This window comes from Athene noctua, chromosome 10 (assembly GCF_965140245.1).
Source record: "Athene noctua chromosome 10, bAthNoc1.hap1.1, whole genome shotgun sequence".
Lineage (NCBI taxonomy): Eukaryota > Metazoa > Chordata > Aves > Strigiformes > Strigidae > Athene > Athene noctua.
The window spans coordinates 21,149,392-21,176,914 of NC_134046.1; the positions used below are offsets into that span (position 1 = coordinate 21,149,392).

A 27,523-nucleotide genomic window follows, 5' to 3' on the forward strand; every position below is an offset into this window, starting at 1 on the left:
ATCATCAAAGGATGTGTTAATGACAAGAATGGAAGACCCAAGATAAATGCTTTTAACAGCAGTGGCAGCTGATGTTCCTGTTTATTTAGTAATACCAAAGGCAAATCACCCCAACAAATTGAAAGCTTTAATTATAAGATCTTACCAGAATAATGTGCCATTTATCTTGAGTTCATACTGCCAATGGAAAGTGAATAGGTTTTTTTCTGATTTTCATAAGACTGAAAAATACAGGACACTAACTGCTTCCATACTGCATTGCAATCATGTTGGTGCCTGATAAGCTTGAACCTTGCCAAGAGGCAGCTATTGCTCTGTAATCTGCAATTTCCTATTTCTAGTTAGTTATCTGATATGCGAATTATTTTTTTGTAGAGTAGAATGAAAGCTTTTCACAGTGGGTAGGTTTTGATAATTGTTTTTAGAGGTTATGACTTTGAGCAAAAGGTGTTAGCAAAGGGAATTTTGTCATTTCCCCCCCTAAGTCATTAATAGGGAGAAGTGTTCTTGTATCCCACACAACAATCCCGTGTTCTGAACTCATATTCAAATGAACTCTGATGTGAAAATAAAACCATGAGTAGAGTATGATCCCCATCCTATTAAAAAACAGGGCTGCTTCTGTAACCTCAGAAAAATTCTTTATTCTTGTCCTTACTTTCCTCATCTGCATAAGTGGAAAATACCTCCCTGCAGGCTAGTTTCATGAAACTTGCTTCACCAAGTGAAAAGTGCTTTCTTTTCTCAAATGATCTCAAAATGAAAGTACAAATTATTTTATTATGTCTATTTATTAGAATGTTTGGCTCCAGAATTTAAAGAATTATTTTATATCTTCTTAATCGTTATTTGGCAGAATTGAACATGTCTGTTAAAACAGTAATTTGGCTTGAGCTAAATATAATTCATCAATGTCATTTGTTATCTTTAGATTAAACTGATTGCCAGAAGGCATCCCAGTAAAGCTGATATTACAGTTCAGTCACAGTTTAGGAGAGCTTTAAGTATGAACTTAAGTCTTTGGCAAATCCTTTCCATTGATGTTTAATCAGAGAGCTGGGCTGAATGGGTTTACTGTGACACATAATTTTAAGCAGTAGAAATCTTCCAAAAGAACATAATGAGCTGATCTCACTCCCTTTGAAGTCTGTGCAAGTTTTGTGATGTTTTGATGACGCAGGACCAGGACTTACCATGTAAATTCTAGGAGTGATGTCTAGTAGTGTATAGTAGTGCTATAGTCACTGCTTTCATCATTATTTTCCTTAAAAATTAATACTATTAATCTCTGTAAGACTTGTGTGGTATTATGTAGTCTATATTACACAGACCCTGCTGTTTTTTTAGAGGGAAATTTTATCTTGCTAATTATTATTATATATATATATGTATGTATCCATACACATATACATTTTTTGCAGGTATTATTGACAGCACGCAGGTGGAACAGAGGCAGGTTGTAGCTGTGACCGGTGATGGAACCAACGATGGACCAGCACTTAAAAAAGCTGATGTTGGCTTTGCAATGGTATAGTCTTGAGCATATTTATTGACATTTGTGCTATTATAAATTTGCTGCAAGAGATTTTTCATTCATTCAGTGTTGCTTAGTTATTATTTGTCAGTTAAGGAATATACGGGAGGAGGCGAGTTACATTTCTTCAGAATCCTTTAATTTACTATGTTAGATTCACTGGTATTGCTTGTTTTTATTCTTCTTCAATGTTTTGTCTAAGGTAGTTATTTGCTATATGCAGAATTCTGTGCCAGTACAGAAAAAATAACTGTTCTTCATGAGTACCATTTTGCTTGGGTAAAATACGTCACTAGTTGTAAAGATACCTTCCCAACATACTCTGACTCTGAGGACCTTCATATACTAGACTATATATCAAGATATGTAATTCTTATTTTTGTTAGCAATTCTGTTCATGTATATTAATAAAATACCATCAATGATAAAAATAACTCAGAAGAACAGTAATCGTTAAGCTGATAATTTAAAACACTCAAAACTATCATCACATGGATTCCACTGCTCTCTATCAATTCCTTTTTCTGCATCCTTATGCACTTTCACAAATAGGCCAAATTTGCTAACTTCCTAGCAAATAATAAAATGCAGAAGATACTCAGCAGTCACTGTTACTATACTGGGAAGTCTGAATAACTGAACTTTGAATGAGTATGAAGATTTGTATTCTGACTGTCTCTGTACTTTCTAGTCGGTCATTTTATTCACAATTAATTTTTCCAGGGTATTGCTGGAACAGATGTTGCAAAGGAAGCCTCAGATATCATCCTAACAGATGACAATTTCAGTAGCATTGTGAAGGCTGTAATGTGGGGGCGTAATGTCTATGATAGTATCTCCAAGTTCCTGCAGTTCCAGCTCACTGTTAACATAGTGGCTGTGATTGTGGCTTTCACTGGAGCATGCATTACCCAGGTAAGGTTAACTTCAGGTGTTGCTTAAAGTATGGAGCCAAATTTTACCAGCCTCTATTTTCTTTTGGGTAATGGTGGCTTACATTTTTTTCTTACTTTGTACAACAGAAAGTATGCTTTCTGAAAGTCTTCTGAGTGTTATTTAGTCTCAAGCTGCTAAATGTTAAATAACTGTTGACATAGGGAAGTGTACTAATCCATCTTCTGGAAGTAAATTGCTCTTAGGAGCTGCTAATTTTCATGCTGCCTCCATAGAGCTCCCTGTTTTAGATTATATATTATTATCATGACTGAGCCTCTGATGAGAGAACAGAAAATGTCATGGACTGGGAGAAGGATGAAGTTATGTGACTTTGCCTTTTTGTCTCAGAATATTTCACTATTAAATACATTTTTTTTGTTGGATTATGGAATGGGATTATTGTTTTCAAGAGAGCAGTACTGACACACGAAAGTAATCCCAGCAGGGGATCTTTTTGATGGTTAAAATTATTTTGTTGCTTTCAGGCAATTCCTTTTAATTTCAGATGCAAATGACAAACCAATTAGATCACACATACAGTTGGACTTTGTTCGCTTTTTCTCCTTCTCATTAATCCCTGATTGCAATCTTGGTCTACATGCAACATGTCTAGGCCTTTTACAAAAAGCATATGTGAAAACAAACCACGGGTTTTTTCTCTTCAAATTACTACTTTTTGATTAATAAAATTGTTTTATTTTCCCTAGAAAGAAACAGAACATATATAGTACAGTGTGAGGTTTTGTCCTTCTTTAGAAAATTGCAAACAACGTGATTTTTAGTGCTGTCACTCCCTAAAATAATATATATTCCAGATGCTGCAGACAGGTGCATCCTTCGACTGAGACACACTATGGGAAAGCTGATGCTTTCCTCTGTTGTGGATCACACAGATGCACATCCCTGTTTCATCAGGTAGATTTCACCTTATGCACACCTGAGAAAAAACAATGAATAAGTCATTAGCTCTGCTCCACGGTAATCTTACATTGTAATCATGGAATTGATACTTGAAACCAGAAACCCAGGTACCTTTATAAAACCATGAGGTCGAACTTCTCCTAAGGCTTGACTGACATTTAGAGGCCTTTTTTGAGCTGCGTGAGGAGTCTGCAAGCTCCCAGTTTCTGCTGGCACCATGCAACAGCTGGGTAGATACAACTGTCATCACGTAGCTTAGCTAAGTGAGCTACAGCTGGCGCTAGGGCTGGGATTCTCAGAGAAATCAGGAATGGCTGTTTTTGAAGCAAGTGGAAGTGATCTTAAATAAAATAATCGTTTTATTCTGTATAAAGGAAGCTCTGAAATGTCAGTTCACTTGTTTTCCAGGAAGTAAAATTTGTGAGCTGCTAAGTGCTAGATCTCTACCCTACCCAGCCCTTGATGATGCCTTGCTGTCACAATTGAGCCTGTGCTATGGGACAAAATTACTGATCTTGTAAAGAGACGTTGGATAATTCTTCCATTGGGAAATATTACCAAGCATATTGAGAAAATGTTTAGCTGTAAAATGATTGTTGCTGGTAACAGAACGTATGTGAATAAGAGCTTGAAGTCTGGAAGGTCAGTCCTCCTGGATTTTTATCAGTGGTGCAAAACTGTGTAGAAAAAAGTGCTAACACCAATGTGGTAAGAATACCATAACTGGAACTGAGGCGAGTGTTTCCTTTTAAGACCCTGTTCTATAGACATTCAATCATTGCCTACTAAAATTTATTTAAGGTGATTTTTTTTTTGGTTAATGTCCAGCATTTTTTCAGTTGCTTCAGGAAAGCACAAAGGAAAATATATTCTATTTGTTAACTAAGAAATTTCTACTTTATCCTTTAAAGAGGTTAAACATTACCAAATCGGTGCAAAGACTATTTCAAATCAAGTCTAAGTGCAAGCAGATTTGCCTTTCTAATTCCAGAGCTTTCTTCATCCTTTGGATCATTCCACTGACTTCTAGAAAGATTTGGATAAGTGTACTTACATTGTCCCAATGGTCTGTAGACCATCACTGAGCCTGTCAAGTCTATTGTCCCTGTTTATAGGTTTTACTGTACACCTCCTATAATTCCTGTATTTCTGTCCAGATAGATTCTTATGCAATTCCTTAATTTGGCAGTAAAAATGCAAATCCAAAGGAAGAGGTCTGAAAGGAGCTAAAATTGAATTTGTAGCCAAAAGGCAGCAGTTATTTCCATTGTAGTTCTGTTTACACTCACCAACCTGACTGCTGATAATCTCAAGTAGCTCTCAGTTCTGTCTCATTCAAGAATGATCTTGCTTTACGAGTCAACATTATTATGTTAGGCTTTGACTGAAAGACTTTAGCCGGTGAAAGGCATTATGTTTGTTTGGCTCATAAGCTTTACTAAAAATTACACTTGAGAACACACTGTACCCTCTGGTTGCTGTGAAAACAGCTCTAGCACAAAGTACATGAATATACAAAAAAATCTTGCATACAACAAGGTAGGTGCACATACATAGATCTAAGTCTGCAAAACTGTACACAGGTCTCAAATTAATATTTTGGCTGAAACATTTAAGTTCTTAACAAATAAGTGAAGCTAAAATCTGTAGTTTCCAAAAGGCAACACAGCTTTCTATGACCTTCAAAATTAATATAAAGAAGGTCCACACTGGACTCAATTTTACTTTGTTTTTAGGTAGTCAGTCTGACTTTCTTTGACACACAGAATATAATTTTAGTCCACAGTTGATATTCAGGTTAATGAATATTACACAGACTATCTTTTTGGTGATATTTCATCAAATCTAGAATGAGAAAAGTGCTATGTAGGTAGTAACAGTTCTTTCATGCTTCTTAACGTCACTTCTCAAAAAACCGTTCATCAATTTGGAAGCAGCATATTGGGATGCTTTGAGTATGAAGCTTCTTTCACGCTTAACTACTCTCATTGGTGTTTCTATTATTTGTGCTTAAAGGAAGTACAAAGATAATAAAATATTTGTTTTGACTCATTTTTTTTAACACAGCTTGTGCTTTGCAAGAAAATAGACTTCATTTTATTCAGTCTTGATCCTCCAATTACATTGGTGTACATGTAGATATGTGTATGTGATCATATCACTGCAGGACTCCTAGTGAAACCACAGCAACTCTGTATTAATGAAAGGGTCCAACTGTGTACTATTATGAGCGAAACTAGACCTGCAAGGAGCACCCAGAGAATGCATTGCCAAGTAGGATCTGAATTGTTTGGTTCAGAGCACCTTAGGAGTGCCATGGATAGCCTTAAGAAAAATACTAGGTAGAACCTGTGACCATTAGTGGTCATTTTAAGAATCTGCTGCTTTTTATTCTCAAAATACATAAATAAAATCAATGTCCTTGCCAGTTCTACCTCAGGGAACTACTGTTTAGCTTAATTCTGTTAATTTTAAGCAAATATTATTTTATTTTTTATCTACCCAGTGCCTGCTTCAGCAAGATTCTGCTGTTAGAGGGAATATCTACCGTATCTTTTCTATTTTGTCCTGGTTTGCTGTTTCAATAGATGTTTAACTACATGTACAAAGTGTATGTGACCCTACATGCTACTCCAGTGTTACATAAGGTTTATAAAGGAGTAGCAGTGGGCTGTTAAAGTAGTTATTACGCAGACTAAACGGGACCATCGCCAAGTGGTCATTTGCTATTCTCCATCATGGGTCCCCGCACAAAGTCACATTAAGATGACAGAAATCGTAGTCTAAGCAGCGTAGGAATTACAGATACAGTGTCACCTGTTGGCAAGTTTAGCACAGCTGCTGCCAAAACTAAGCTGCCCCTCACAGGGATCGAGCATACATTGCGCCCTGTTTTAGTATACATCAGCTCAGTGTTTAAGCAGAGTTCTAAATTTTCAACTAATGATGAACTTCTGTGTTGTGATTCTATAATTACATAAAGCACTCTGAGATCTAGGTCATACAAGAAAACCAAGCTTGAAGATTAAAAGCTGAATCAGGATCACTCAATCTGTGGCTGCATAGGTGCTCTTAATTTCGTGTCCAGTGTGTAGATAACACCCACCATTGAGATCACAACTGTTATTTCTGCTAGTCCCATGTCAGTGCAGTTTGTGTGGCACAGTGCAGCTGAGCTGTATTAACTCACCTTATCTTTGGCTTAATCTAATTCATTTACCTCTGGTTTCCTTCTCTCTGTGTTGCCCAATGCATACTTTTAAAATGATCAGGGTGTGGTCAGTTTGCATAAAATTATCCTTTCTGTTTAGTAACCATTACCTCAGGTTAAACCAATAATTTATTTTTTCCCAGTGGATTTATGAGATATAAACTCTTATGTTCTGACTTCATTCTCTGAATAACATTATTGCAGAGTCCTTGATTTGACTCAGTGAGGGTTCTTTGGAACTCTGCCTACAATTACTGTGAATTTAGTACTTCAGATGAGTCATTGCTCCACATCTCCAGGTGTCATATAGATTTCTATATGTGCCTTACAAAGCCAGAACATGTATCCTGTTTCCTGTCCCCAACATATAGGCAGTAACAAGAAAATACTAGGTCATTACGTTTGGAGCTGTTAGAAATAATCTGGGTATGTACAAAATAAAGATTTTAAAATGCAGTTGAGTCAAATGGAAACAGTTTTTTACTGGAACTATAAAGCTAGCATGTTTATCTTGGTGCCAAATTTTGTCTGTCTCTCCAACTGTTGAGGCAATGTAATTATTCAAAAGGATGCATTAAAGATAGAGAAGACAAAGACTGTGTTAACATTTTACATTCAGATTATTCTTCTCGTACTTTAAGAAAGACTTAATGTTTTAGCAGACATTAGGAAATGAAAACAGTGGCTCTATAGGACATTATGTTTAGAAAGTTAAGTGTTAATTAAAATGCACTGTAGCATGAATCACATTGTTTTTACAGATCTTGTTCAAAAAATGAGGATGATCTATACTTACATGTATAAGGCAGTAATTTACATGGTTATAATGTTTTGCTGTGGCACTGTATTTGGCAAATCCTAAAATAATAGCACTGGCAAATTTGAAAAACCTATAATAAAAAAACAAAGTATGTACTGTTGAGCTTTGTTGCGGGAAGGCTTAGAGGCATGGAAATAGAATTGAGGATGCCACTTCAATACAATTAGTAGACAGTGTGGTCTAGCAGCAGAAGTGAGGGCTGACACTTTTTTGCATTAATGTATATAAAGTTAACCTACCAGAAATGCTCATTTTTATGAATCCATGCATGTGTTCTGTGACAAGTGGGAGTAAAGATATAAAGGTGAAAATACCTTTATATTCCCTTACAGCTTGTCACCTAAATCAAAAGTAACAAGCTCTAAAATTTCTGAGGCTCTGCATGTCACAAAAGATTTGTAGTTTATTTGCAGCCTTTGGCGATTTGTACTTTTAAGTGTTTCCAAGATGAAGTGTAACATCACTTGATTTAAGGAGCATTTTCCTTTTACCTCTAGGCCAATGCTAACCTATTCCAAGGTCAAGTGGAAAGGAATTTGACAAATAAGTGGTGATTTTGGGTGGTTTGCAGTTTGAACAGCTTTCATGCCCCAAGTTTTCAGAAAGTGAATTAAGAATTGTTAGCTAGTCATTTAGTGGCTAAAATGCAGTGAAAAGAACATTGAATTTGCATCCCACTTGCATAAGTGACTAAAATCTGTAATGGAAGACTAAGCTCCTTAGCTGATACGGATTTTCCTCAGTTTCCACCAACTTATCAGAAATCAGATAGAGTTGCAGTGGAAATTTCATTCCACTGCCTGCCCAGACTAATGTGTATTTAATGTTTTGGCTTCAGCTTAGAATGAGCTTTCACACTTGACTGAACAGTGTAGCACTGCCAATAATAGATAATTATTAGGGGCACCATAGCCACCCAAGGTGATTGGCAGTGTGAAATGGTGAGAACATGTTGTTGCCAAAACTGATGACTGCCAATTACAGTTGTGATTTAGAGACTGAAATAATCTGATTTTTTGCTATGCTAAGAATATGTCAGGCTTTGCGTATTTTGACTCTATTTATTAAACGTAACAGACAAATTCAGTTTTATTGACATAGAAGTTAGCACAGGAAGCAGAAATTCAGCGATTGTAACATCTCAAAGTAGAGAATGTTTCTCAAGGAAACTTACTAACTAGACGGGTAAAAACATGACAAGGAAAATTCTTCAGTGGAAAACACATTTTCCTTTTTCTCTATATACTGTGTCCAAGTCTAGGGTGTCTGAGCCCTAGCAACAAACAGTGCAAGTAGCCATTAGCGTTAATAAAAATATATGAGGTCTTAATTTGGAACAAAGTTTGTTCTGATTGCTTCTAGTTTTTTAGCTACCTCTAAAGACAAAGACGTTTCCAGTTTCTGCAGCTGTGTATCAAATGAGCCAAACTCTCCAGATAAGACCAGTTAATGCAACCCATAACCAAGAGGTTAGGAATCTGTTAATGCTAATCTTCCTCCCTTCCCTGATGTAGCCAACCTGTAAGATTAGAAACAGTCGGTTGCTTTTCTCCATCCCTTTGAATAAGCTAAAACTGAGTAATTTTTATGAATAAAATGTATCAAAAATTTGTGTAAAAGTAAAGGTGTTAAAAATATATTTTCAAGAGGAAATAATATTTTCTCTCAAGAGAGAGTTGGAATATAAACCAGATCCACAAGAGACCAAAACACTTACTCTTGTTCTCCATATGTCCTTGGGATACTAAATGGATATTTGCCCTCATTATTTCATATTATTTCATTAAAAATAAGCATTTAGCCCTCTGAAGAAAAGGATGGAGTTCACAAGGTATTTTTATTGGTTTTGATTTGGCTTGTATGATGTTCCATATATTTCTTTGCTTCACTACTGCAGCACCATGGTAATGTAATGCATAAAAATTGTGCCCTGATCTTCCAGCTTTCACACTGTACATTAAGTCCCTTCCATTATAAAATTTGTCATACTGATACCTTATTACTTTTGAGATTCTGTTTTCCTAATAAAAGCTGTCTATTTGAAGCAGGAACCAGACCTTACTAATGCTGCCCATATTGTATTCAGTATAAAGGTTGTTAGATACATAAAAAAGAACCTACTTCATTTTCCTGATATGGCTTCTTCAAGCGATTGTATCTATCTATCATTACAGCTGCCCCAATGAATTACAAATCAAAACTTTATAATAGTCGTCTAGAGTTTCCCTGAGATCTGTGTTAGTTTGCTTTATTTACTTTTGGGGTTTTTTTAAACATGATCTGAAGTCCTCGGTAATATGACCATAGACTCTTTCTTGAATTAAGTGAGGAAAGAGCTCCTTCTAGTGGTTGGCGTTCTGCTTCAAAGAATAAATACTTCATCGTGACAAGTAGTAATGTGTTGGTTTTTTCGTTTCCAGTTCCGTAGTTTCAAATATGCTATCCTGTTACCCACTAAAATAATAAAGACTTTCTTACTTTTGCACTTTTTCTATAGTTTAATGAGTTTCAGAATATATTATAAATTCAAATATCAGGCATTTTTTTGTCACTGCTTTTTAAAAAGGGTTTATTTAAGTAAGCTATATTAAAATGTCTCAGCAATTGTTTCATAAATCTTTAATAATTTCAAGCTGTTTCTGAAAAAATAGATGGGAAGGTTGTAGTAAAAGAAAACATTACTTTTCAAATTCTTTCAGTATAATTTTCTTGTGGGGAAGAAACTCCCATTTGTATTATCTAGTTACCTAAATTCAGCTGAAAATTTAATACAGTGCATGAAGTAACAGATAGTACTGTAAAATGTATTACAAAATGTTAATATTATGCTTTATAAGAATTGTGTGGTTGTAAATATTCCTGATTTAAATGTCTGGAGAGAAATAATTTGTCTTTGTCAGTGCTTCCTGTGATTCTGGTCTTGCCTAAGAAATACAAGAAAGGTCATAGTAGCTCAGAGCAGAGGTCCATGTATTTTTGTATCCTGTCTGCATCATTACTTGCAGTCACACAGGAAGGAATTAAATCACAGTAACTGACCTGACAAGTATTTTTCTAGCAAATATATAACTTTCTAATTTGTCTCCACAGGACTCTCCTCTAAAAGCTGTACAGATGTTGTGGGTCAATCTAATTATGGACACCTTTGCCTCTCTTGCTTTGGCTACCGAACCTCCAACAGAGGCTCTATTGCTAAGAAAGCCATATGGCAGGAACAAACCCCTTATATCCCGCACCATGATGAAGAACATTCTGGGCCACGCTGTTTATCAGCTTACTCTCATATTTACTCTTCTTTTTGTCGGTAAGAAAGTTTTTTAGGCTTGTTGCTTAGTTTAGAAGCATCTAGGTCTTGTAGCCTGACAGGTTAAAGTGCTTTAAAGGTAACCACATAATGCACATATATTAAGTCTGTCATAGTTAAACTGCTAGTAGGACCAAGCTCTTTAATGGAATCAGAAACAGGAGGGGAATCAGAACAGATGCAGTAGCAGGATTTACTCACCTTTCATATGTTGTTTACATTGGGAAGGGCCTCGGTGAGCTTTTTTGCCTCCTAACAAAACATAGGTTTGGGCTTTGGCAAAAGTTTATGTTAAAACATAGAATAGAAATTTACATTTTAATCAGACTATCTAGCCTGCTACGTCTTTACTGAAATTTCATTTTGAGACTTGTCATCTTTAATAGGCATGTAACAACAAATTTAAAAAACCCCAACTAAAATCAAGATCCATTTTACCAATATCTGGAGAAGCTCTAATCAGGAGCAAAATGTTTGCCATAGTCAAGAAATGATGCTGATCTTAACTAGTACAGTAATCAGTATTAAATAATACAAACAATCTGTTTTGACATTTAATATCAAAAACAGATATTAAAGGGGGAAAAACATACAATTTATTAGATCACTGGACTCTTCTTCAGGCCTTGCTAGCAATGGATGCCTTTTATAAGTTGTATTTTGGAAAGGGGAGGGAAGGAGGAGGAATGTTTCTTGCTGCAGGGAATATTAGGGGCTAATAACATTTTGTTGCCCCACAATAAGTGAACCTGCTCAAAGGACTGATAATCTTTCCAATTGTGTGTTGTGTTCTTGTCATTGTGTCACTGCTGTTAAATTATATGTGTTGTCTTTCAGATTTTTTTCTTTATATGCAGACTTTCATATAAGCTGTAAATGTAGATTTATAGGTTCTTAGGAGTGTTTTGAGCTCCGTTGTGAAAATCTTGCTCTGCCTTATCAGCTGGCAGTTTATTTGGGATGCTCAAAGAAGATGATGGTCTGTTTACAGGGGAGCTATTTAAACCAAAATAATTGCGAGGTTTTGAAGAGAGATGGTCTGTAATATTGCTAGGCTCACAGTGTATTTTGAGAATTTCTAGTGAGTCTAAGGAAATTGTAATTTCAGATTCTCTAAAATAGGTGTTAGAAGGTCTTGGTAATTCATGTGATATAAATCTTGGAACGAGAACTTCTCCAAACTTTATAGGGAGTTTTAATGGCTTTTTGATGAGTTTTATGGTTTAAAATACTTTATACTGTGCTCCGATGAAAAGAAAACCAGGCTTTTTCACCCTATTGTAATTACTTCTGTGTATCTCTGGAAAACCCATGCATACTTTGAAGGACACAGCCCAACCAATTTTCTGATAAGCCTAGGAAGTACAGTCTTTCCTTTCTAAAATCCACGAGACTCAGCTTTGCAGTGAGATGATGTTCCAAACTCAGTTTTTCAATAAATAAATTCCAAATAATGACAATTATTTATATTTTGTTCAATTAATACTTCCTTTTTTTGTAGTAGATTCCTGTAGAGACTAGTACATCAAGGTTTTCTTTTTTTTCCATGATGTGGCAATAAGTGCCTTTGTGTTTGAACATATAGTAATGCCTTTGAGATGTCAGGCACATCAGAAATCCAGAAGTCACTTGTCTAGTTCTGTCAAACTGTAGTAGGAAAAAAACCTTAACCTCAGCAACTAGGCGTAATAAACTTAAAGTTGATGTACTATAATGCCTTTTGGAACATATTTCGAAATAAAAACTAGTTATGGGTTTAACCACTGCCATTCTGCAATAGCAGCATGTTCTGCTTTGCCAATTAAGCAATGCGATGCAATGAGAGAGTCTTAAGGACAGGTACTCTCACTGAGGAAAGTATAATTTCTATGTTTGTGTGAGTATTGGAGGAAAGCTAATAGAAGTAATGTGTGTATATATGTGTATGTGTTTATCTACAGAAGATAAAATGATTATAATCTCTTTGCTTTCATTAATTTTTTCTTTTATTATTTATATGCATTAAGGCGAATGTTTTCCCATACTTTGTTATCTCTCTGCAAATGTATAATCTTCTTGAGAATCTCTGCTCTCCCTCAGTCTGTTTTGTGGCCTCATATTGTATTACTGATATATATATATATTTGTGATACTGTAATCTACTTTCTGTCAAAAGACTAAAAGCCAAATCTTTCTTTGGAAACATGCTCATTATTCCCAGTGACTTGAAGATGAACTGCTTAAATATCCCAAGGCAAAAAATGATGGAATTAACGACCTCAGGAGAAAACCTGAGGGAATCTTTCTTCTTTCTCCAGAAATTCTGAATATAATGCTAGTGAGATAACAAAAGTGTTCAAGTTTTAATTTCCTTTTTATTAACAAAACACTGGTTATGAAAATGAGTATTGTGATAATCTTTATTCTTATTTCTTTCATTATTTACACTTTCATGTGATGCCCTGTCCTTGCTTTAAGACAATGCCTCTCTCAATAACTGTATGTTATCTGTAAACTTTGCCTATCAGAAAGCGGATGAAAAATTGAACTTGAGCTGGCAATGTGCACTCACAGCACAGAAAGCCAAATGTATCCTGGGCTGTATAAACAGAAGTGTGGCCAATAGGTTGACAGAGGCGATTCTCCTCTTCTACTCTGCTTTTGTGAACCCCCACCTGGAGTACTGGACACCAGTGCAAAAAAGACATGGACCTATTGCAGGTCCACAGGAGGAGGCACAAAACTGATCAGAGAGCTGAAACAGCTCTCCTGTGAACAAAGGCTGAGAGAGTTGGGGTTGTTCAGCCTGGAGAAGTCTCTGAGAAGAGCTTATTGCAGCATTTCTATATATAAAGAGGGCTTACAAGAAAGACAAGGGGAGACTTTTTACCATGACCTGTAGGGACAAGACGAGGGGTGGCAGTTTTAGACTGAAAAGAGAGTAGGTTTGATTAGATGTAAGGAAGAAATTTTTCTACAGTGAGAGTGGTGAGGCCCTGGCACAGGTTGCCCAGAGCAGCTGTGGCTGCCCCCGCCCTGGAAGGGTTCAAGGCCAGGTTGGACAGGGCTTTGGGCAACCTGGGCTGGTGGAAGGTGGCCCTGCCCTTGGCAGGGAGGTGGGACTGGATGATCTTCAAAGGTCCCTTCCAACCCAAAGTATTCTATGATTCTATAAGAAAAGATGTCCCTCAGGTGCAGGTATCTTTTCAAAACTTACCTAATTTTTACAATTACTCATCATGGGGTTTATTTTGCTTTTTTTATTGGTTGCATCTAAAAGTAATAGTCAAATTATCAAATTAAAAAGCAATACCTGATGGTGTGTTTTCAAAGCAGACTAGCAGAGTGACGAAAACCAAATCTGTTTAAAGCCAAGAATGTCTGTGGCTTTTATCATTAATATCCTTGAATGCTTGTCAGGAGTTGTGCCATACTGGATTATCAAATGCAACTGCTGAAGAGTGGTTGCTCCTAATTATTGTAGAAAATTGCAGATATACTGTCAGTGGTCTCAAGTGCTTGGTACATCAGAAAGAATGGACTTAGAATAATTACTACTTGATTAGAGGAAAAGTACTACTGAAAACTATTTGCATAACTATACTGAGTTATTAAATAAAAGTTGTAATTTGAGAAGCTTCTTGTTCAGGAAGTTTAGATGTCTTTTGCTCTCTGGTATTATAAATTCTGCCTGTGTTACAGTAAGTGCAGAAAGCAAGCTGGTAAAGCAGAGCACATGAGGCAACTAGCTAAAGCAAACAAGGGAAATATAAATTTGATTGATTTATTCTAATGGAAACCTTTATTTTTGTCTTATACCTAGGTGAGAAAATGTTTAAGATTGACAGTGGGAGGAATGCACCACTTCACTCTCCTCCTTCAGAGCATTACACCATTATCTTCAACACCTTTGTCATGATGCAGCTTTTCAATGAAATCAATGCACGGAAAATCCATGGCGAAAGAAACGTCTTTGATGGCATCTTCAGAAATCCTATTTTTTGCACTATTGTATTGGGTACATTTGCTATTCAGGTAATGATTTTGGCAAGAATATGTAACTGTTCATCAGAAGTTTACCTTTTTCTGTGTGTTTTTCTTTGGAATCTAAACACTGTAGGATTCACACTTAATAGTAAACCACCTGATTTCACCTATTTTCTAAATCAATACAGCTGTCAATAATGAAAAATGTTATGTAGCCATACTAATGCAGCACAAATTTTGGTCGTTATAACTGGGTCAAATCTTAAATTAATCTGAAGATATACAATAGTAACAGCCATCATGATTTGTCGATATTGTAACTGAGGATTTTTTTAGAAGATGTTATTAAATAGTACCAAACAATAGCAACAAAGCCTTTTACATTAATTTAGTACTCCATCAATAGACAAATTTGCCTTCAGATAGCTAAAACTGATCTGTTCTCAGACTAAATGCCACTGCCAAATGCTACTCAATGTTCTCCTTAATATACTAATTTGTAGAAATCCTTCATGTCCATCTTGTGAGTTTGCTGTCCCAGTTGTATCTGAGCATAATTACAGAAATACACACTTTTTCCAAACAGGCGTAATTTTTCTTCTGTAAAAACTGTAATTCCTACTTCTGCTCCTGTATCCATCCATTTGCTGGCATCTATCCTGTACTTGATACCGTTTGACATTACCTTTGAGAAGTCTACTGCAGCCCTCCTGATTGCTTAGAGTTGAGCTGTTTCTATCTTGACATTATTGCAATGGCATCCTGGAAGCTATCAGTATTGGGACCTTTCTCATGGAAGGAGTAAGGAGGAGGATAAAGCTATTTGAATCTGGGCTATAGTGGTTTGAAACAGGAAATGGGGACCACTAGGTATGGGAGAAAGGACACCAGTGATTGGTAGTAGAACCTGATAGATGGTCTTTAACATGTAGTTCAAAACCATGGGTTTACTCCATGAACTAAAATGCCTTTAGGAGAGCCTGACAAATTCACAATTATCTCTAATTTATTTATTTTTTTTAATTATGGGTCATGTTTGAGGATGTTTTCTTAATTCTAGGCATTACTATGCTCAGCTGTCTGGCTGAAGAAGTGTCATCTAGCTGCTAGCCATGTTTCTGAGTCAGCCGCTGACTTTACTTACACTTCCCTGCTTTCCTGGTAGCTGAAATAGTTGAGTGCATAGTTCAAAACACTAGGTTTACACTCTGACAGTGAATCTACAAGGATGTTGTGGCAGAAGAGTACTTAGGGTGTGACTCTTACTTGCTCTTAAGTCTCTTTTTAAAATTAGGTCATTTGGGGGGAGACAACAGAAGGTTAATCCTTCTATTAATTTTCTTTGTTTATTACAGTGTGGAAATACAGCTTTGCATAATGTTGCTTGTTGAAGGACTGTCAGAAGAGTATTTATTATTTTGGCTGTGTGTTTTAATAGCTAGATGTGTGCACCAAGCATTTTATTCTAAAGAGAAAATTATTGTCTCCAGGACCTTAGATTATGTAGATGCATATGGGAGATTACATAAGTGTTTTTATTTCATATTGAAAACTTTCTTAGTTCCCTGTTGTTTTGCCAATTATTAGGCCTAGCATGAAGGACACAGCCAGCATAAAGATGAACCAATAACCAAATGGTATTTGATACAAAAGGGTCAGTACCTGGGTGAGTGCTGGGGGTACAAACAAATCAGTCAGATTATACATAATTGACATCAATCCCACTGACCCCAACAATGACACCACATGACCAACAATGGGTGGAATAAATGGTGACATGCAGTCTCCCATAGAAGGGACGGGAGACAACCGAGTCAACAAGCCAAACACATCAGACCAAGGAAGCCACACACTGAATCTCTACACAGCCCACACTTACAAGAGCCAGACCTGACTGGAGCCCAGTCCCAGGGAGGCGGGAGGTCCTTCCCCAACAGGGAACTCTGCACAGGGCATCCCCCTCACACACAGACACTGCCCCTCCTGCAAGGGGTCCCAGCTTTATCCCTCAGTGGGACACCTGACCTTTGTTACTGACTGCGGGACCCCTGGGGCTCCTTTACCCAACGGCTCTGTCTGCCAGGCCGGCACCACCCTGGGGGGAAGCCTGAAGGGAAACTCACCCCCCCTTTGGGAAGGGCTGTGGGAATCACCCACATGTCAACCTTAATTTGGGGCTTGGGGTCGAAACCCCAGCATTTCACCTGTGTATTTACTACACTTTCTGTGAAGTACAGACTAATTGGCTTTCATATTTCATCTTTGAGTGCAATAGTTCCAAACTTAGTTTAGTTTAGTCCTTCTCCTAAACCCCTCCAAAAAGAAAAAAGCCAGCAGGAGTGGCCAAAACTATGGAGACCATTACAAGGCATCCTTGAGAAGGATTAGAAAGTGCTTCTGAGAGAGCTACAGCAGTTTCAGAAATACAATGGTAGCTACCAGTCCTGTCCTCAGGCAAGCAATAGCTTTCTTTTATTTTTTAATTCCTTTCTCATCTTCCATAATAAATAATGAAGGTGGACTAAAATATACCATACCTACCATTTAGAAATTTCTCAATGTGTAATTGTAATTTCACAATTTTTCTTTTGTCTCCCTTCTCCTTATTCTCTGCAATCGTTTTCTCACTTCCTATCCACTGCCTTCCATTCTCTGTCCCCTTGCTTCTTCCTGTGTATTTGCACTTTGCATGAAGTTTGTGTTCATAGTTTGTGTTCACTCACACAGGAAAGCAGTTGCTTTATGTGTTACTGTTATTTTGTATCTTAGACTGGACAAATTACTTTGAACTTTTGTTTTGCAGCCTCTGGCTTGTGATTTCAGGTCCCTGGTTCTGCAGAACCACTACTAACAAAAAATATCAATAATACCTGATTTTCAGTTAGCAAAACCTTCTCAATCTAGCCAGGTTTAGAAACTTGTTCAGATTCTGTGTCTGTAATCCTGCAAGATGTGTGGTTTTCCCATCCTGTTTCTCCAAAAGGACTAGATTTTGGTATGCTGTCAGTGCATCCATGACAACACATCTATAAGTGTACAGTAAAATTTTAATTAGAGGAATTGCAATGGGCAGTCCAAAATAAACTATGATAGGGTCGCCATATGCCCAGCTGAGAATACTCAGAAACTGGGAGAATGCATGGGGACAGTCCTGTTTTCTTTCTTCCCAGGCATTCATATATGACTGTTGTTAGCTATGAAGCTAAGGAAGCCATAGTCTGAACTGGTATGGCTTTTTCTGACCTTTAATTCAGGGTGCACAAGTTTGCGTGGTTTGATTTTTAGTGACTGAGATTCTGCAGCTTTCACTGGCTGGGTTCCAAAAATGTACTTCTGGTAGCCTGACTTAGTGCCACCTAAGAGTGTCAAATGACATATTTGGAATATAAGATAGATTCGGTCTATCTTTAGATTCAGTCCACTAAATAATAGATGGTTAAAAATATGTTTGAATGTTCTATCAGTAAATTATGTTGGAATCAAACAAGAAGAGCTGTACTATGTAGAAAGACAAAGTAAAATCTCAAGTGAAATATGACTGAAATCTGTTGGGGTTTTTCTGTGGTTTTGTGGTTTTTGAGGAGGGGGATTGGGTTTTTTGGCTTTTCCCACAGAAAATATTTACCCCCTTTCTTCTCTGCTTTTCCTTGTAGATAGTAATTGTCCAGTTCGGAGGAAAACCATTTAGTTGTTCTCCCCTGCAGCTTGACCAGTGGATGTGGTGTGTATTTATTGGATTAGGAGAACTTGTGTGGGGTCAGGTAAGCATTCAGCAACATGCACATTTTTTTCTTTTGTTTTTATAAACCAGTCAGTGACCTGTAATTGTTTATAATCCTACTATACTGTTGTTTCCTTGTCTCTCACAATGTCATATTTAGCGCACATTGAAATACAGGGTGCTCTCTAAGTACTTCAAGAACAGATATAGTAGTAAGGAGAATTAATCCCATTGTTCCTTTTGATTTTTGATCATTTTCATACCTTTTCTTTCCCTAAGCAGGGTGTGCTATAACCAAGGTCATCTTCAGTTAGGCTTTTTCATGAAAGATGTTTGATTCCTAACCTAGTTCTCTAGTCACAAAAATAGTATAGTAAGGGCAAATGCACTGTTAACCTTTCCTGCAATAGAGTACCCAATATAGTATGTGTCTATTCAGCCATGGCAAATTTCTGAAAGTGAAAAGAAGTTCCAGTCCCATGTCAACCCACTCATTCCCTTGCTGAAACTGCCATTCTGTCAGTCCATGGTAGCCTTGTTACTGGCACACGACTAAGTCCAGTGCGTTTAATATACACCTGCAGTGATCCTCCATCCACCTACTTCTGTATGTGAAGGATGGAAGAGGGATTTTTTCCTATAATTTGCAGAAAAGTGCAGTTTAATTCATGTGTAATTTTAAAATTCTGCTACAACCTGTCATTGTTAGCTAATATAAAATTATATAGAGATGTAAAAATAAGTGTCAATGAGATCATTAAAGGAGTTACGTTATTATGTTAGCTTTCAAAACTGATTATTTGTTCTCTTACGGAAAAAATTAACTTTTGGACACTTGGGCCTCAGGATTTTTTGAAGAAGTAAGCTCAGAGGAATGATAGCTTTTAATACATATGCTGGTGAAAACCACTATTAGATTGTTCTACTGTAATTATTACCTGAAGATGGGATTTGATTTGTGACCTTGCAGGAGGAAGACTTAAAATCAGTTTGATAATTCTTGGAAAGAGAAGTTTTGTTTTCAACTGATTGGAAAATACCAGCTTTGGGAGGGGGGAAGAAAAGCAGGGAAAGGGAGAAAAACCCTAGCTCTTTTATTAGATCATTTAGCTGTGAAGAATTTCCCACAGACTTTGATCAATGTACTATTTGGCTTCTGAATTTTGTTATATTTGGTTATTACATAACCATTGAAAACTAAGAATAATATCAGCATCTGTTTTCAATTTAAAGATGAGTGTAGTTGCCCAAGCCTTATTGCAAGAGCCTAGACATTAAATTAAACCTGGTATTGGAATACCTCAACAGTTTCATCACTGAAAAGACTACAATTTAACATAAAGCAAATAGGGAGGGAAAAAAAAAAAAATTCTTGTTGTCAGTAGTGACCAGAAAGGAAAAACACAAGCTAAAAAAATGCATTACGTATATGATTTACCGTCTGTGGCAAGTCCTCTCTTCATAGAGCTCTACAGTAAGAGAAGCTTCTTTTCCTTCAGAAGCAGTGCTTCTATTCCTTCTCAGCCTTTACTCTTTTGCTATGACTAGTTCTAATTCATCACAAAACAAATCTGTTATTCCTTTGTTTTATCAGTCTCCTGAACCTGCTTTTCTTGTGCACCACTAAAACCAATCAAGACTTTAAAGTTTAGATGTTAAAGTTAGCGCTTTAAAAAGTGATTTAAGGTGTAATTTCTAGGAAGCCAATCTTAGGTGCTTTGAGGGACAGTTTTCTAAAAGGTGCCCCTCATCACTTCTGAAAACCAAGTCTCTCTAAAACATTTCATGTTGCATTCCCAGAATTATTCATCATTTTAAAAAACTCTGATCATTTTCTTGGCAATAACATTTAGTTCCTTAATCTACATCCATTCTGTTGACTCTGCCATTACCTGGACTGGGCAGGTATCTGCAGATACAGAAAACACAAACAAAAAGACATGTAAACACCCTAAGAAAAGAATTAGAGTAGAATCTATCAGCCTGGCTTGAGAGGTCATGAAGGAGAGGTATGTTCTGTCTCACAGAACCACTACCAAATACATTGTTTCTATGTGTACTGTCTTGCAAGTACTTCATCACCATCATTTTCATCAGATACCAAACAGTTTCAAGTAGCTTCTTTCTGTACAGTGCTGGCATTATAGTGTTTTGAAAGCTGGGAAGATGAAGGAGTTTCAGTAAGTATTTAAATGACTAGCACTTACCTTTTTTTCTCTCATTCTGTCTTTGCTCATGTGCTCATGTCACACCAATTCATTAATTTTCCAAGATTACATCTTGTTTTTCAAACCTCAAAATGCATTTTAAAAAGGTTTTGTAGTAGTGTAGAAACTATTTTTTTCCCTGACATTTCTTTATCTGCCTTTAAAAATAAATAGTAAAAGTGGAGTTGTGGATCATGTTCAAGGAGACACTCATCAAACTCAGCAGTTTATTTTCATCCTGAAAACATTTGGTGCCTTTTATGTGTCTTCTCTATTATCCACTCCAGTTTTCCGAAACTGTAAGATACATCACCAAATTTCCTGCAACTGTCTGATTCTGTCTCCATCTTTCATACAACTGGGCTTCAGAGATGTGATTGGCCACTGCTGAAACAAAGACAAACCAAAAAAAAAAAAAAAAAAAATTGAATCACTTTTATGCTAAATGTGTCTAATAGTTAACTTTCTAGGAGATTTTTTTTAAGCGTTCAATATGTTCCAGGTAATATCTTGTTTAAATAGCCACCTGCTCACATTTTTATTCAAGCTGATAAAAGAAATCAAACCAAAGAGAAAATGCCTACCCAAGAGCCTAGCACTGAAATATATTTAAAATAATTTTGTTATAACATTGTCTAACCACAGTATTTGCAAATTTTTAAGATTCTTAGCCATCTCCTATATTAATTACTTCCAAGGACCACTTTGGTGGACAAACAGAATAAGAAGAGGGTATGAGCTAATCAGAATTTATTAGTAATAAGGACACAGAGTAAGAGATAGCCCTATAAGAAGTGTAACAGGGAGACCTTTCAGAAACCTCATGACATGCAACTAATTTTCACCTCACATCAACATACAACAATACAATAATCAACATTATTATCAGTCATTAAAAATACCCAAAGTCTAATTGCAGAATCATCAGTCTTGCTAAGTTTCCTTTAGATAATTACAGTCAAATACTTACTTTTTTTTTTTTTTTTGAGAAAGGATATTTTTCCCAGCCTTAAACTTTCTCTATAGCTGTATCACTGATGTGATTTAACAATGCAAGTAATGCTAATTGTTTATGCAGCAAACTAAGTATTTTTGGATCAAAACAGAGTTGCATAAGTGTAAAGTCCTATTACAAATATACTGATCTTAGCTTTCCTGAAAGATTATAGATCGCATTAAAATACAAGTGTTCTTTTGTAATTAGCAGATTATTACACTGTTGTTATTGAATAAGGCTTATGTTTTCAGTACTTTTTTTATAATTTTAGGTCATTGCAACCATCCCAACAAGTAGGCTAAAGTTTTTAAAGGAAGCAGGGCGGCTCACTGAGAAGGAGGAGGTCCCTGAAGAGGAACTCAATGAAGATGTTGAAGAAATTGATCATGCAGAGAGAGAACTTCGACGTGGACAAATTCTCTGGTTCAGAGGGCTCAACAGAATCCAAACCCAGGTATGCTAAAAGTAAATGCCCACATGGTCTAGAACAAAAATGCTTAATCTTTGATCAAGGCAAGGTAATGTTGTAAGGAAAACCCCAGAGTGTTTGTGTGTGTGAATGATGGTACTTGTTAATTGCTTTCAAGGAGGAACACATGAAAAAGAAAAGAGGTGCACTGGACAAAGGGGGGTGTGTGTATAGCAGAAGACATAAAGTGAAAATATTATAAAATGATCATATGCAAAAATAGGAATCTTTTTTTTTGAGACTACTGTAAATGGACATTTTTTTTCTACTTTAGTGCTGACAGCTCATAAAAAAAATTGTAAAATGATAGCTGTGACAATGGCTAGCAAAATGTTATGAAGGCTTTCTAAAACGTATTGTTTTATTTTGACAGAAATACGTTGTTGCTGCCACTTCTGCAATAACAGAATAATTTAAATTGTTGAGTCTAACATATGAAATACCATGTAATTAAAAAGAATTGATTTTCTGTTCTGGCACTACCATATATATAAAATGTCTAAAAGAAATTGATTTTCTTTTCTATTAGGTAATAAAAAATGTGGTTCTGGATTTATTTTTAGTAGTAAGGGCCTAAGCATCCATTAAATATTGAAATGTATGTGTTGGCTACTATGGATGATTTCTTAGAAATATCTATCTTTTAATTTAAAAAAACCTCCAACTTTTGCTAAATAGAAAAATCCATGGCATTTTTCAATATACTAAATATTTGCAATGCATCATGGTGCTAAATATAGTACAGATTAGGATGTGTAGTAAAATTTGTCCTGTAGCGCTAAAAAAAAGAATTATTTTGCCTTTTACATTGCAGTGAAGTAGCATGTTTTATAGCATTCTAGTGCTCTCTACTTGATCTTTCTAAGATCAAGTGTTTGTGTCAGCTTGCAGAAGAGAGCAGCTATGAAAGACAGATATGTACTCGCCATATCAGATGTGAATGTTTTATATGATGCTTACAAGAAAAAGAGGTGAATAATTAAGACAAATATTTTTTTTCTTTAAAGAATCTTTTGAAGAACATTTTTATCTCAAAAGAGTTTGATTTTTTTGTCTTTGTTTAAGTTAAACAGTACTTTCTTCCTTTTTCCCATCTACAAAATGATATTTTTTTTCTGGAGAAATAGATGCAGCCATGCATTTTAGAAAAAGTGAGGGAAAGCAGTTAACTGAATCTAGGGCAGTTAGGTCTTTTTAGTGCATCTGCAGGGCAAAAAAAGAGTGGAAACTGCTGTTAGAGAGATTTTAAGGGTTTGGGTAAATTCCCAAGGTTCTGTGGTAAGTAATTAAATACGGATCTTCAGCTTTGAGGTTGTGTGTCTTGACTCTATTGAGTCAGGAGCACTCATCATTAGAGAAAATTCAAATTGTCACAGTATAAAGGTGACAAGCAGGTGCCCAGGTAATGGTGATCTTTATGTAAAGATGACCTCTAAATGTACATTCTTTTCTTCCTGGTGGCTATAGGAGGAGTGTTGTCTGTTGGCATTTCTGTCAGGATGTCTTTCTGGTTGTGGTGAGTGCAAACAACTACAAGCAAAAAAAAGCAAATTACATCCTTTCAGTTCTTTTTCTAGTCTGAGAGGTAGCTTTTAGTTCTGCACATCTTTGTCCACTTAATTCACAGATAAATTATTATTCTTTTATACTATTTAAAACAAAATGAACATTAATTGTATTTCTTTGCTAACATCCATCTTCTTAGTTTCCTTTCTGCTCTTAGTTGTAGAAATATCTTCATTAGGATGTATTGTTTCTCTCCTACCAAGAGGCCTCTGTGATTTTTTTCTCATTTTGTTTATTCAGTGACTTTGATTTTTACATCCATTTCACATCTGTGGAATGATAATGAAAAAAGGAAACGGGCCAACAGATTCAAAAATAGTTCCAAGGTGTCAACTGGAGAGTGATGAACTTATATGCAGGTCAAATTAGACCCATTGTTGGATGGACCTTGAGTTGAGTGCATTTTGATGCGCTGTGTGTTGTGGCCCATCCAAATGAATTCATACACTTGTACTACATTTCTCAGGAAGCCAGCTAAAGAAGAGTTGATGGAAGAAGATGAGGATGTCTGTAGCATCCTTGGGGAGCTGGAGGATTTGCAAGAATCCTCTGATGTCTAATGCACTTCTGGAGATGCGGAAGAAGAAGGTAGAGCATCCCCTCACTTTATATATATAAGAGGATGACAGTAAGATTAGGAATAAACTCTAGACTCAAAACTAGATTGATCATTCAAATCCTAACAAGATCAGTTTCTACCATCATACACATGTGCTGTATATTAGGGGTTTGGTTTTTTCTTTATTGCTTATTTTCAATTGAGTCATTATTGCACAGATAACCACAGCACTCAACAACAGCCTTCACTCCTAAAACAGTTATAAGGAATCTAGGATAGGGTTTGGTTTGGTGGGTTTTTTTTTCAGATAACCGACAGATCTCCCTTTTAATGCTCCAATAAAAACTTATCCAAACTGACTAAAACTTTGCAGTACTAAAGGCATTTTTCTCTTTTTCACACCCTCTCTAAAAAACAGAGTTCAAACCTAGACATCAGAGAAAGGATTTCCACTGCTGATTCTTCATACTGAAATGTCAGACATATTTCTGTGAAGACATGCATGAATTTACTTAAAGAAAGGTGTGTGGAAAATGCACACAACTGAGTCAATGCGACTGGCTATCTACTTCTGATTTTCTTTTTTGTCTACTTTTGTTCATTTAGATATTTTGTTGTCTTATAAATATACCGTAGGGCTTCTCTGGATGGATGCATATTCTACTTCTCTGAATGGAAGAGTGTTTCATTACTGCACAGCTCTCTCAGAAGACCACTGACATACGAAGTTTCACAAATGACTCATCCTAGTTAGAGAAGTTTCAGAAAGATATAAAGGTGGTCTCAAATAAAAGACAGGACTTTTCAACCTCTGCTAGTTTTCAGCATTTTTTTCAGTCTTTGTTGCAGTTCTCAGATTCTTCATTCTGAAGGGACAAGACTGATCATAACATCTTGGCAGATCTAATAGCCTTTGGAAAGCTCAGCAAGTTCATCTTCAGGCAAAACTGCTTAATCTGAATAAGTCATTGCATCTTTCTTAATTGTATACTGAAAAGTTCCTCTAGTTACCTCACATCTGAGTATGGAAAAATTGTGAAGTGTGGAGGTTTGAAAACTTTTTCAAGCCACATGTCAGATTTTTATAGATTTACCGGGCCTGATCCTTTCCTCCTCGGCTTCATTCATTCTGTAATTTAGTTTGCTTTGTCTGCTTAAGGTGGGAAATAACTGTCTAGAAATGTTTTGAGAATAAAAGCAAAAACTGAAAAATATGCAGGTGCCATGTAACTGCTACTGAAAAAAGATTATTCCTCTTTAGCTGCTAAAAAATACATAGAGGTGTTGTACTACATTTTCTTTCCATTCCTTTCTGCATTATAACTTTTCTTTTGAACCAGTGCAAACCCAATAGGAATAAAAGTCACTCCTGGCAAGTAGTTTTGAAATTAGATAAAAAAACTAGCACCTCGTTTAATGGCTTTCCATATAGCTTTTAATTCAGAAAACATTGCAGTAGCCCAGTTTAAGTGGAATGGAAACTGGTTTATTTTGTGCAGAAATGTGTTTTTTTTTAAAAAAAATCCTGGTTGGAGATTAGTTGAATGGAATCTGGGTCCTATTAACATTAATGACAACAGAAATGCTTGCTGAAAATCTGTTCTGTGTTAAAGATCAGAATAATGTTTGTTTTGCCAGGACTATTCTGCTAATATAAGATTATTTTTTTTTTTAACTGCTATTCAGTGATATTTTTATTAGCTCTGTATCCCTCAAAAATACGGATCTTCCAGAGTATAGAACATACAGGAAAATGAGAGGTGAAAAGTTCCAACCTTAAAAATAATCTTTAAATGTAGGACAGTATATTTTTTTCTCTATCTGAAGGCCTATAATCCTTGATGGGAAAACCAAATTGCAATCTATATTTTGTTGGAAATTTGTCAAACTTTTTATGATGTATGACTTATCATTTACTTTCTCCTTTTTAGTAACTCAAATTGTTTGAAATAAATACATTCTTTTGTAATTAAAAAAATACATCTTAATTTAAAACGCATTATTTATTTATTTATTTCTGTGAACTCTTTCTTCCTTGTTGGTTTCTAGTTTTGGAAGATAAACTTTTGGGCCAAGTTCTTCTCTTCTTTCTTGGCTTTGGGCAGAACCCAGCCCTGTACAGCTTTTAGTATTTTGAAAAGTTTGTCATCCTCCCCCTGTGAATTATATCCGTAAAGATCTGTAATTACTTTCTTCAGGAGAACGAGTAAATTACGTGCGTGTAATTCTTGTTCTTTGGAGAAACAACTAAAACCAGGTCTTCCCTTTTCTTTTCACTCTTATACTAAGGTCTCTCAGTTTATTAGGAAGACATTTGTACATCTAGAAATGCCCTTTGGCTTAGGATTTATCATCTGTGTCTTCCACAGTGATACGCACTCCATGCTCTCAGTAAGAGTCTTTAAAATCTTTTTTGAATGGTCTCTTTTGAAGAGTGCTCTGTCACCTGTGTTAGATCATGAAAACCCAAGATCTGTATTTAATTCTACTTTTGTACAGTGAACATTTCAGGTGAGTATTTAATATGCCTTCATATATATAACCAATGGTTTGAGACGGTTTTTTCTAGATACTAATGTGAACCTTAGCTAATGATTCACTTGTACCTCTGTTCCATATGCTAACTCACCTCATACTGTATTTTTTAACTGTGATATATGTATTGGACGTGTAATTCAAAATAAGGCTGCTGCAGAAAACACTGAGAGGAAAGCTGTAAAATGTTGTAATGACTGCTTAATACTGTACATCTATTAGTGTGCACATTTAAATGGATGTTGAAAACTCTCAAACAGTGGGTGGGTCAGTGAACAAATCCGCTGTTTCATGTGTGTATAGTAAAAGTTCAGTGTGACAGCTTTACAGCAGTAACCTTTGATCCCTTTTGCAGCTGGCTGTGATATGATTATTCCCATAAAAACATGCAGGAAAATAAACAATGATGTCCAGACCTAAGATTATGGCAGAGGATCCCTCCATACTATTAAAGATTAAGCCATATGAATTTGTTTATTCCTAAGACTGACCACAACAGAAAATGTTAGCCAATTTATTATAGGGCTTTCAACTTGCAAAATTTAGGAGGGCTTACACCAAGATTTGTGCTGGTTTAGTTGATAAATATATCACTTTACCTATCTTCTCCCAACTACTTTTTAGAGTGTGTTATCTTCAGAAATCTGGGTTACAAGATACAGATTTGGTAACAGTGGGTTACTTCAAATAAGTAGTTGATCGGATTCTTCTAATTGATACTAGTTCTGCTGTGTCATGTTGTGGTTGTACTAATGTAATGAAGAGGATGTTTTGGTG

At 36.0% G+C, this 27,523-nt stretch overlaps 1 protein-coding gene across 8 annotated transcripts in view; it reads left to right on the forward strand.

The window, feature by feature from the left end:
- Window positions 1–27,523, forward strand: part of ATP2B2 (ATPase plasma membrane Ca2+ transporting 2) — a 252,940-nt gene that overhangs the window by 208,303 nt on the left and 17,114 nt on the right. For all 8 annotated transcript variants that reach the window (XM_074914647.1, XM_074914648.1, XM_074914649.1 and 5 more), the window contains 6 exons: window positions 1,422–1,528; window positions 2,258–2,449; window positions 10,513–10,726; window positions 14,529–14,740; window positions 18,346–18,453; window positions 21,889–22,071. In XM_074914647.1, the coding sequence (XP_074770748.1) occupies window positions 1,422–1,528; window positions 2,258–2,449; window positions 10,513–10,726; window positions 14,529–14,740; window positions 18,346–18,453; window positions 21,889–22,071 (1,016 nt within the window). The remainder of the gene's footprint in view (window positions 1–1,421; window positions 1,529–2,257; window positions 2,450–10,512; window positions 10,727–14,528; window positions 14,741–18,345; window positions 18,454–21,888; window positions 22,072–27,523) is intronic.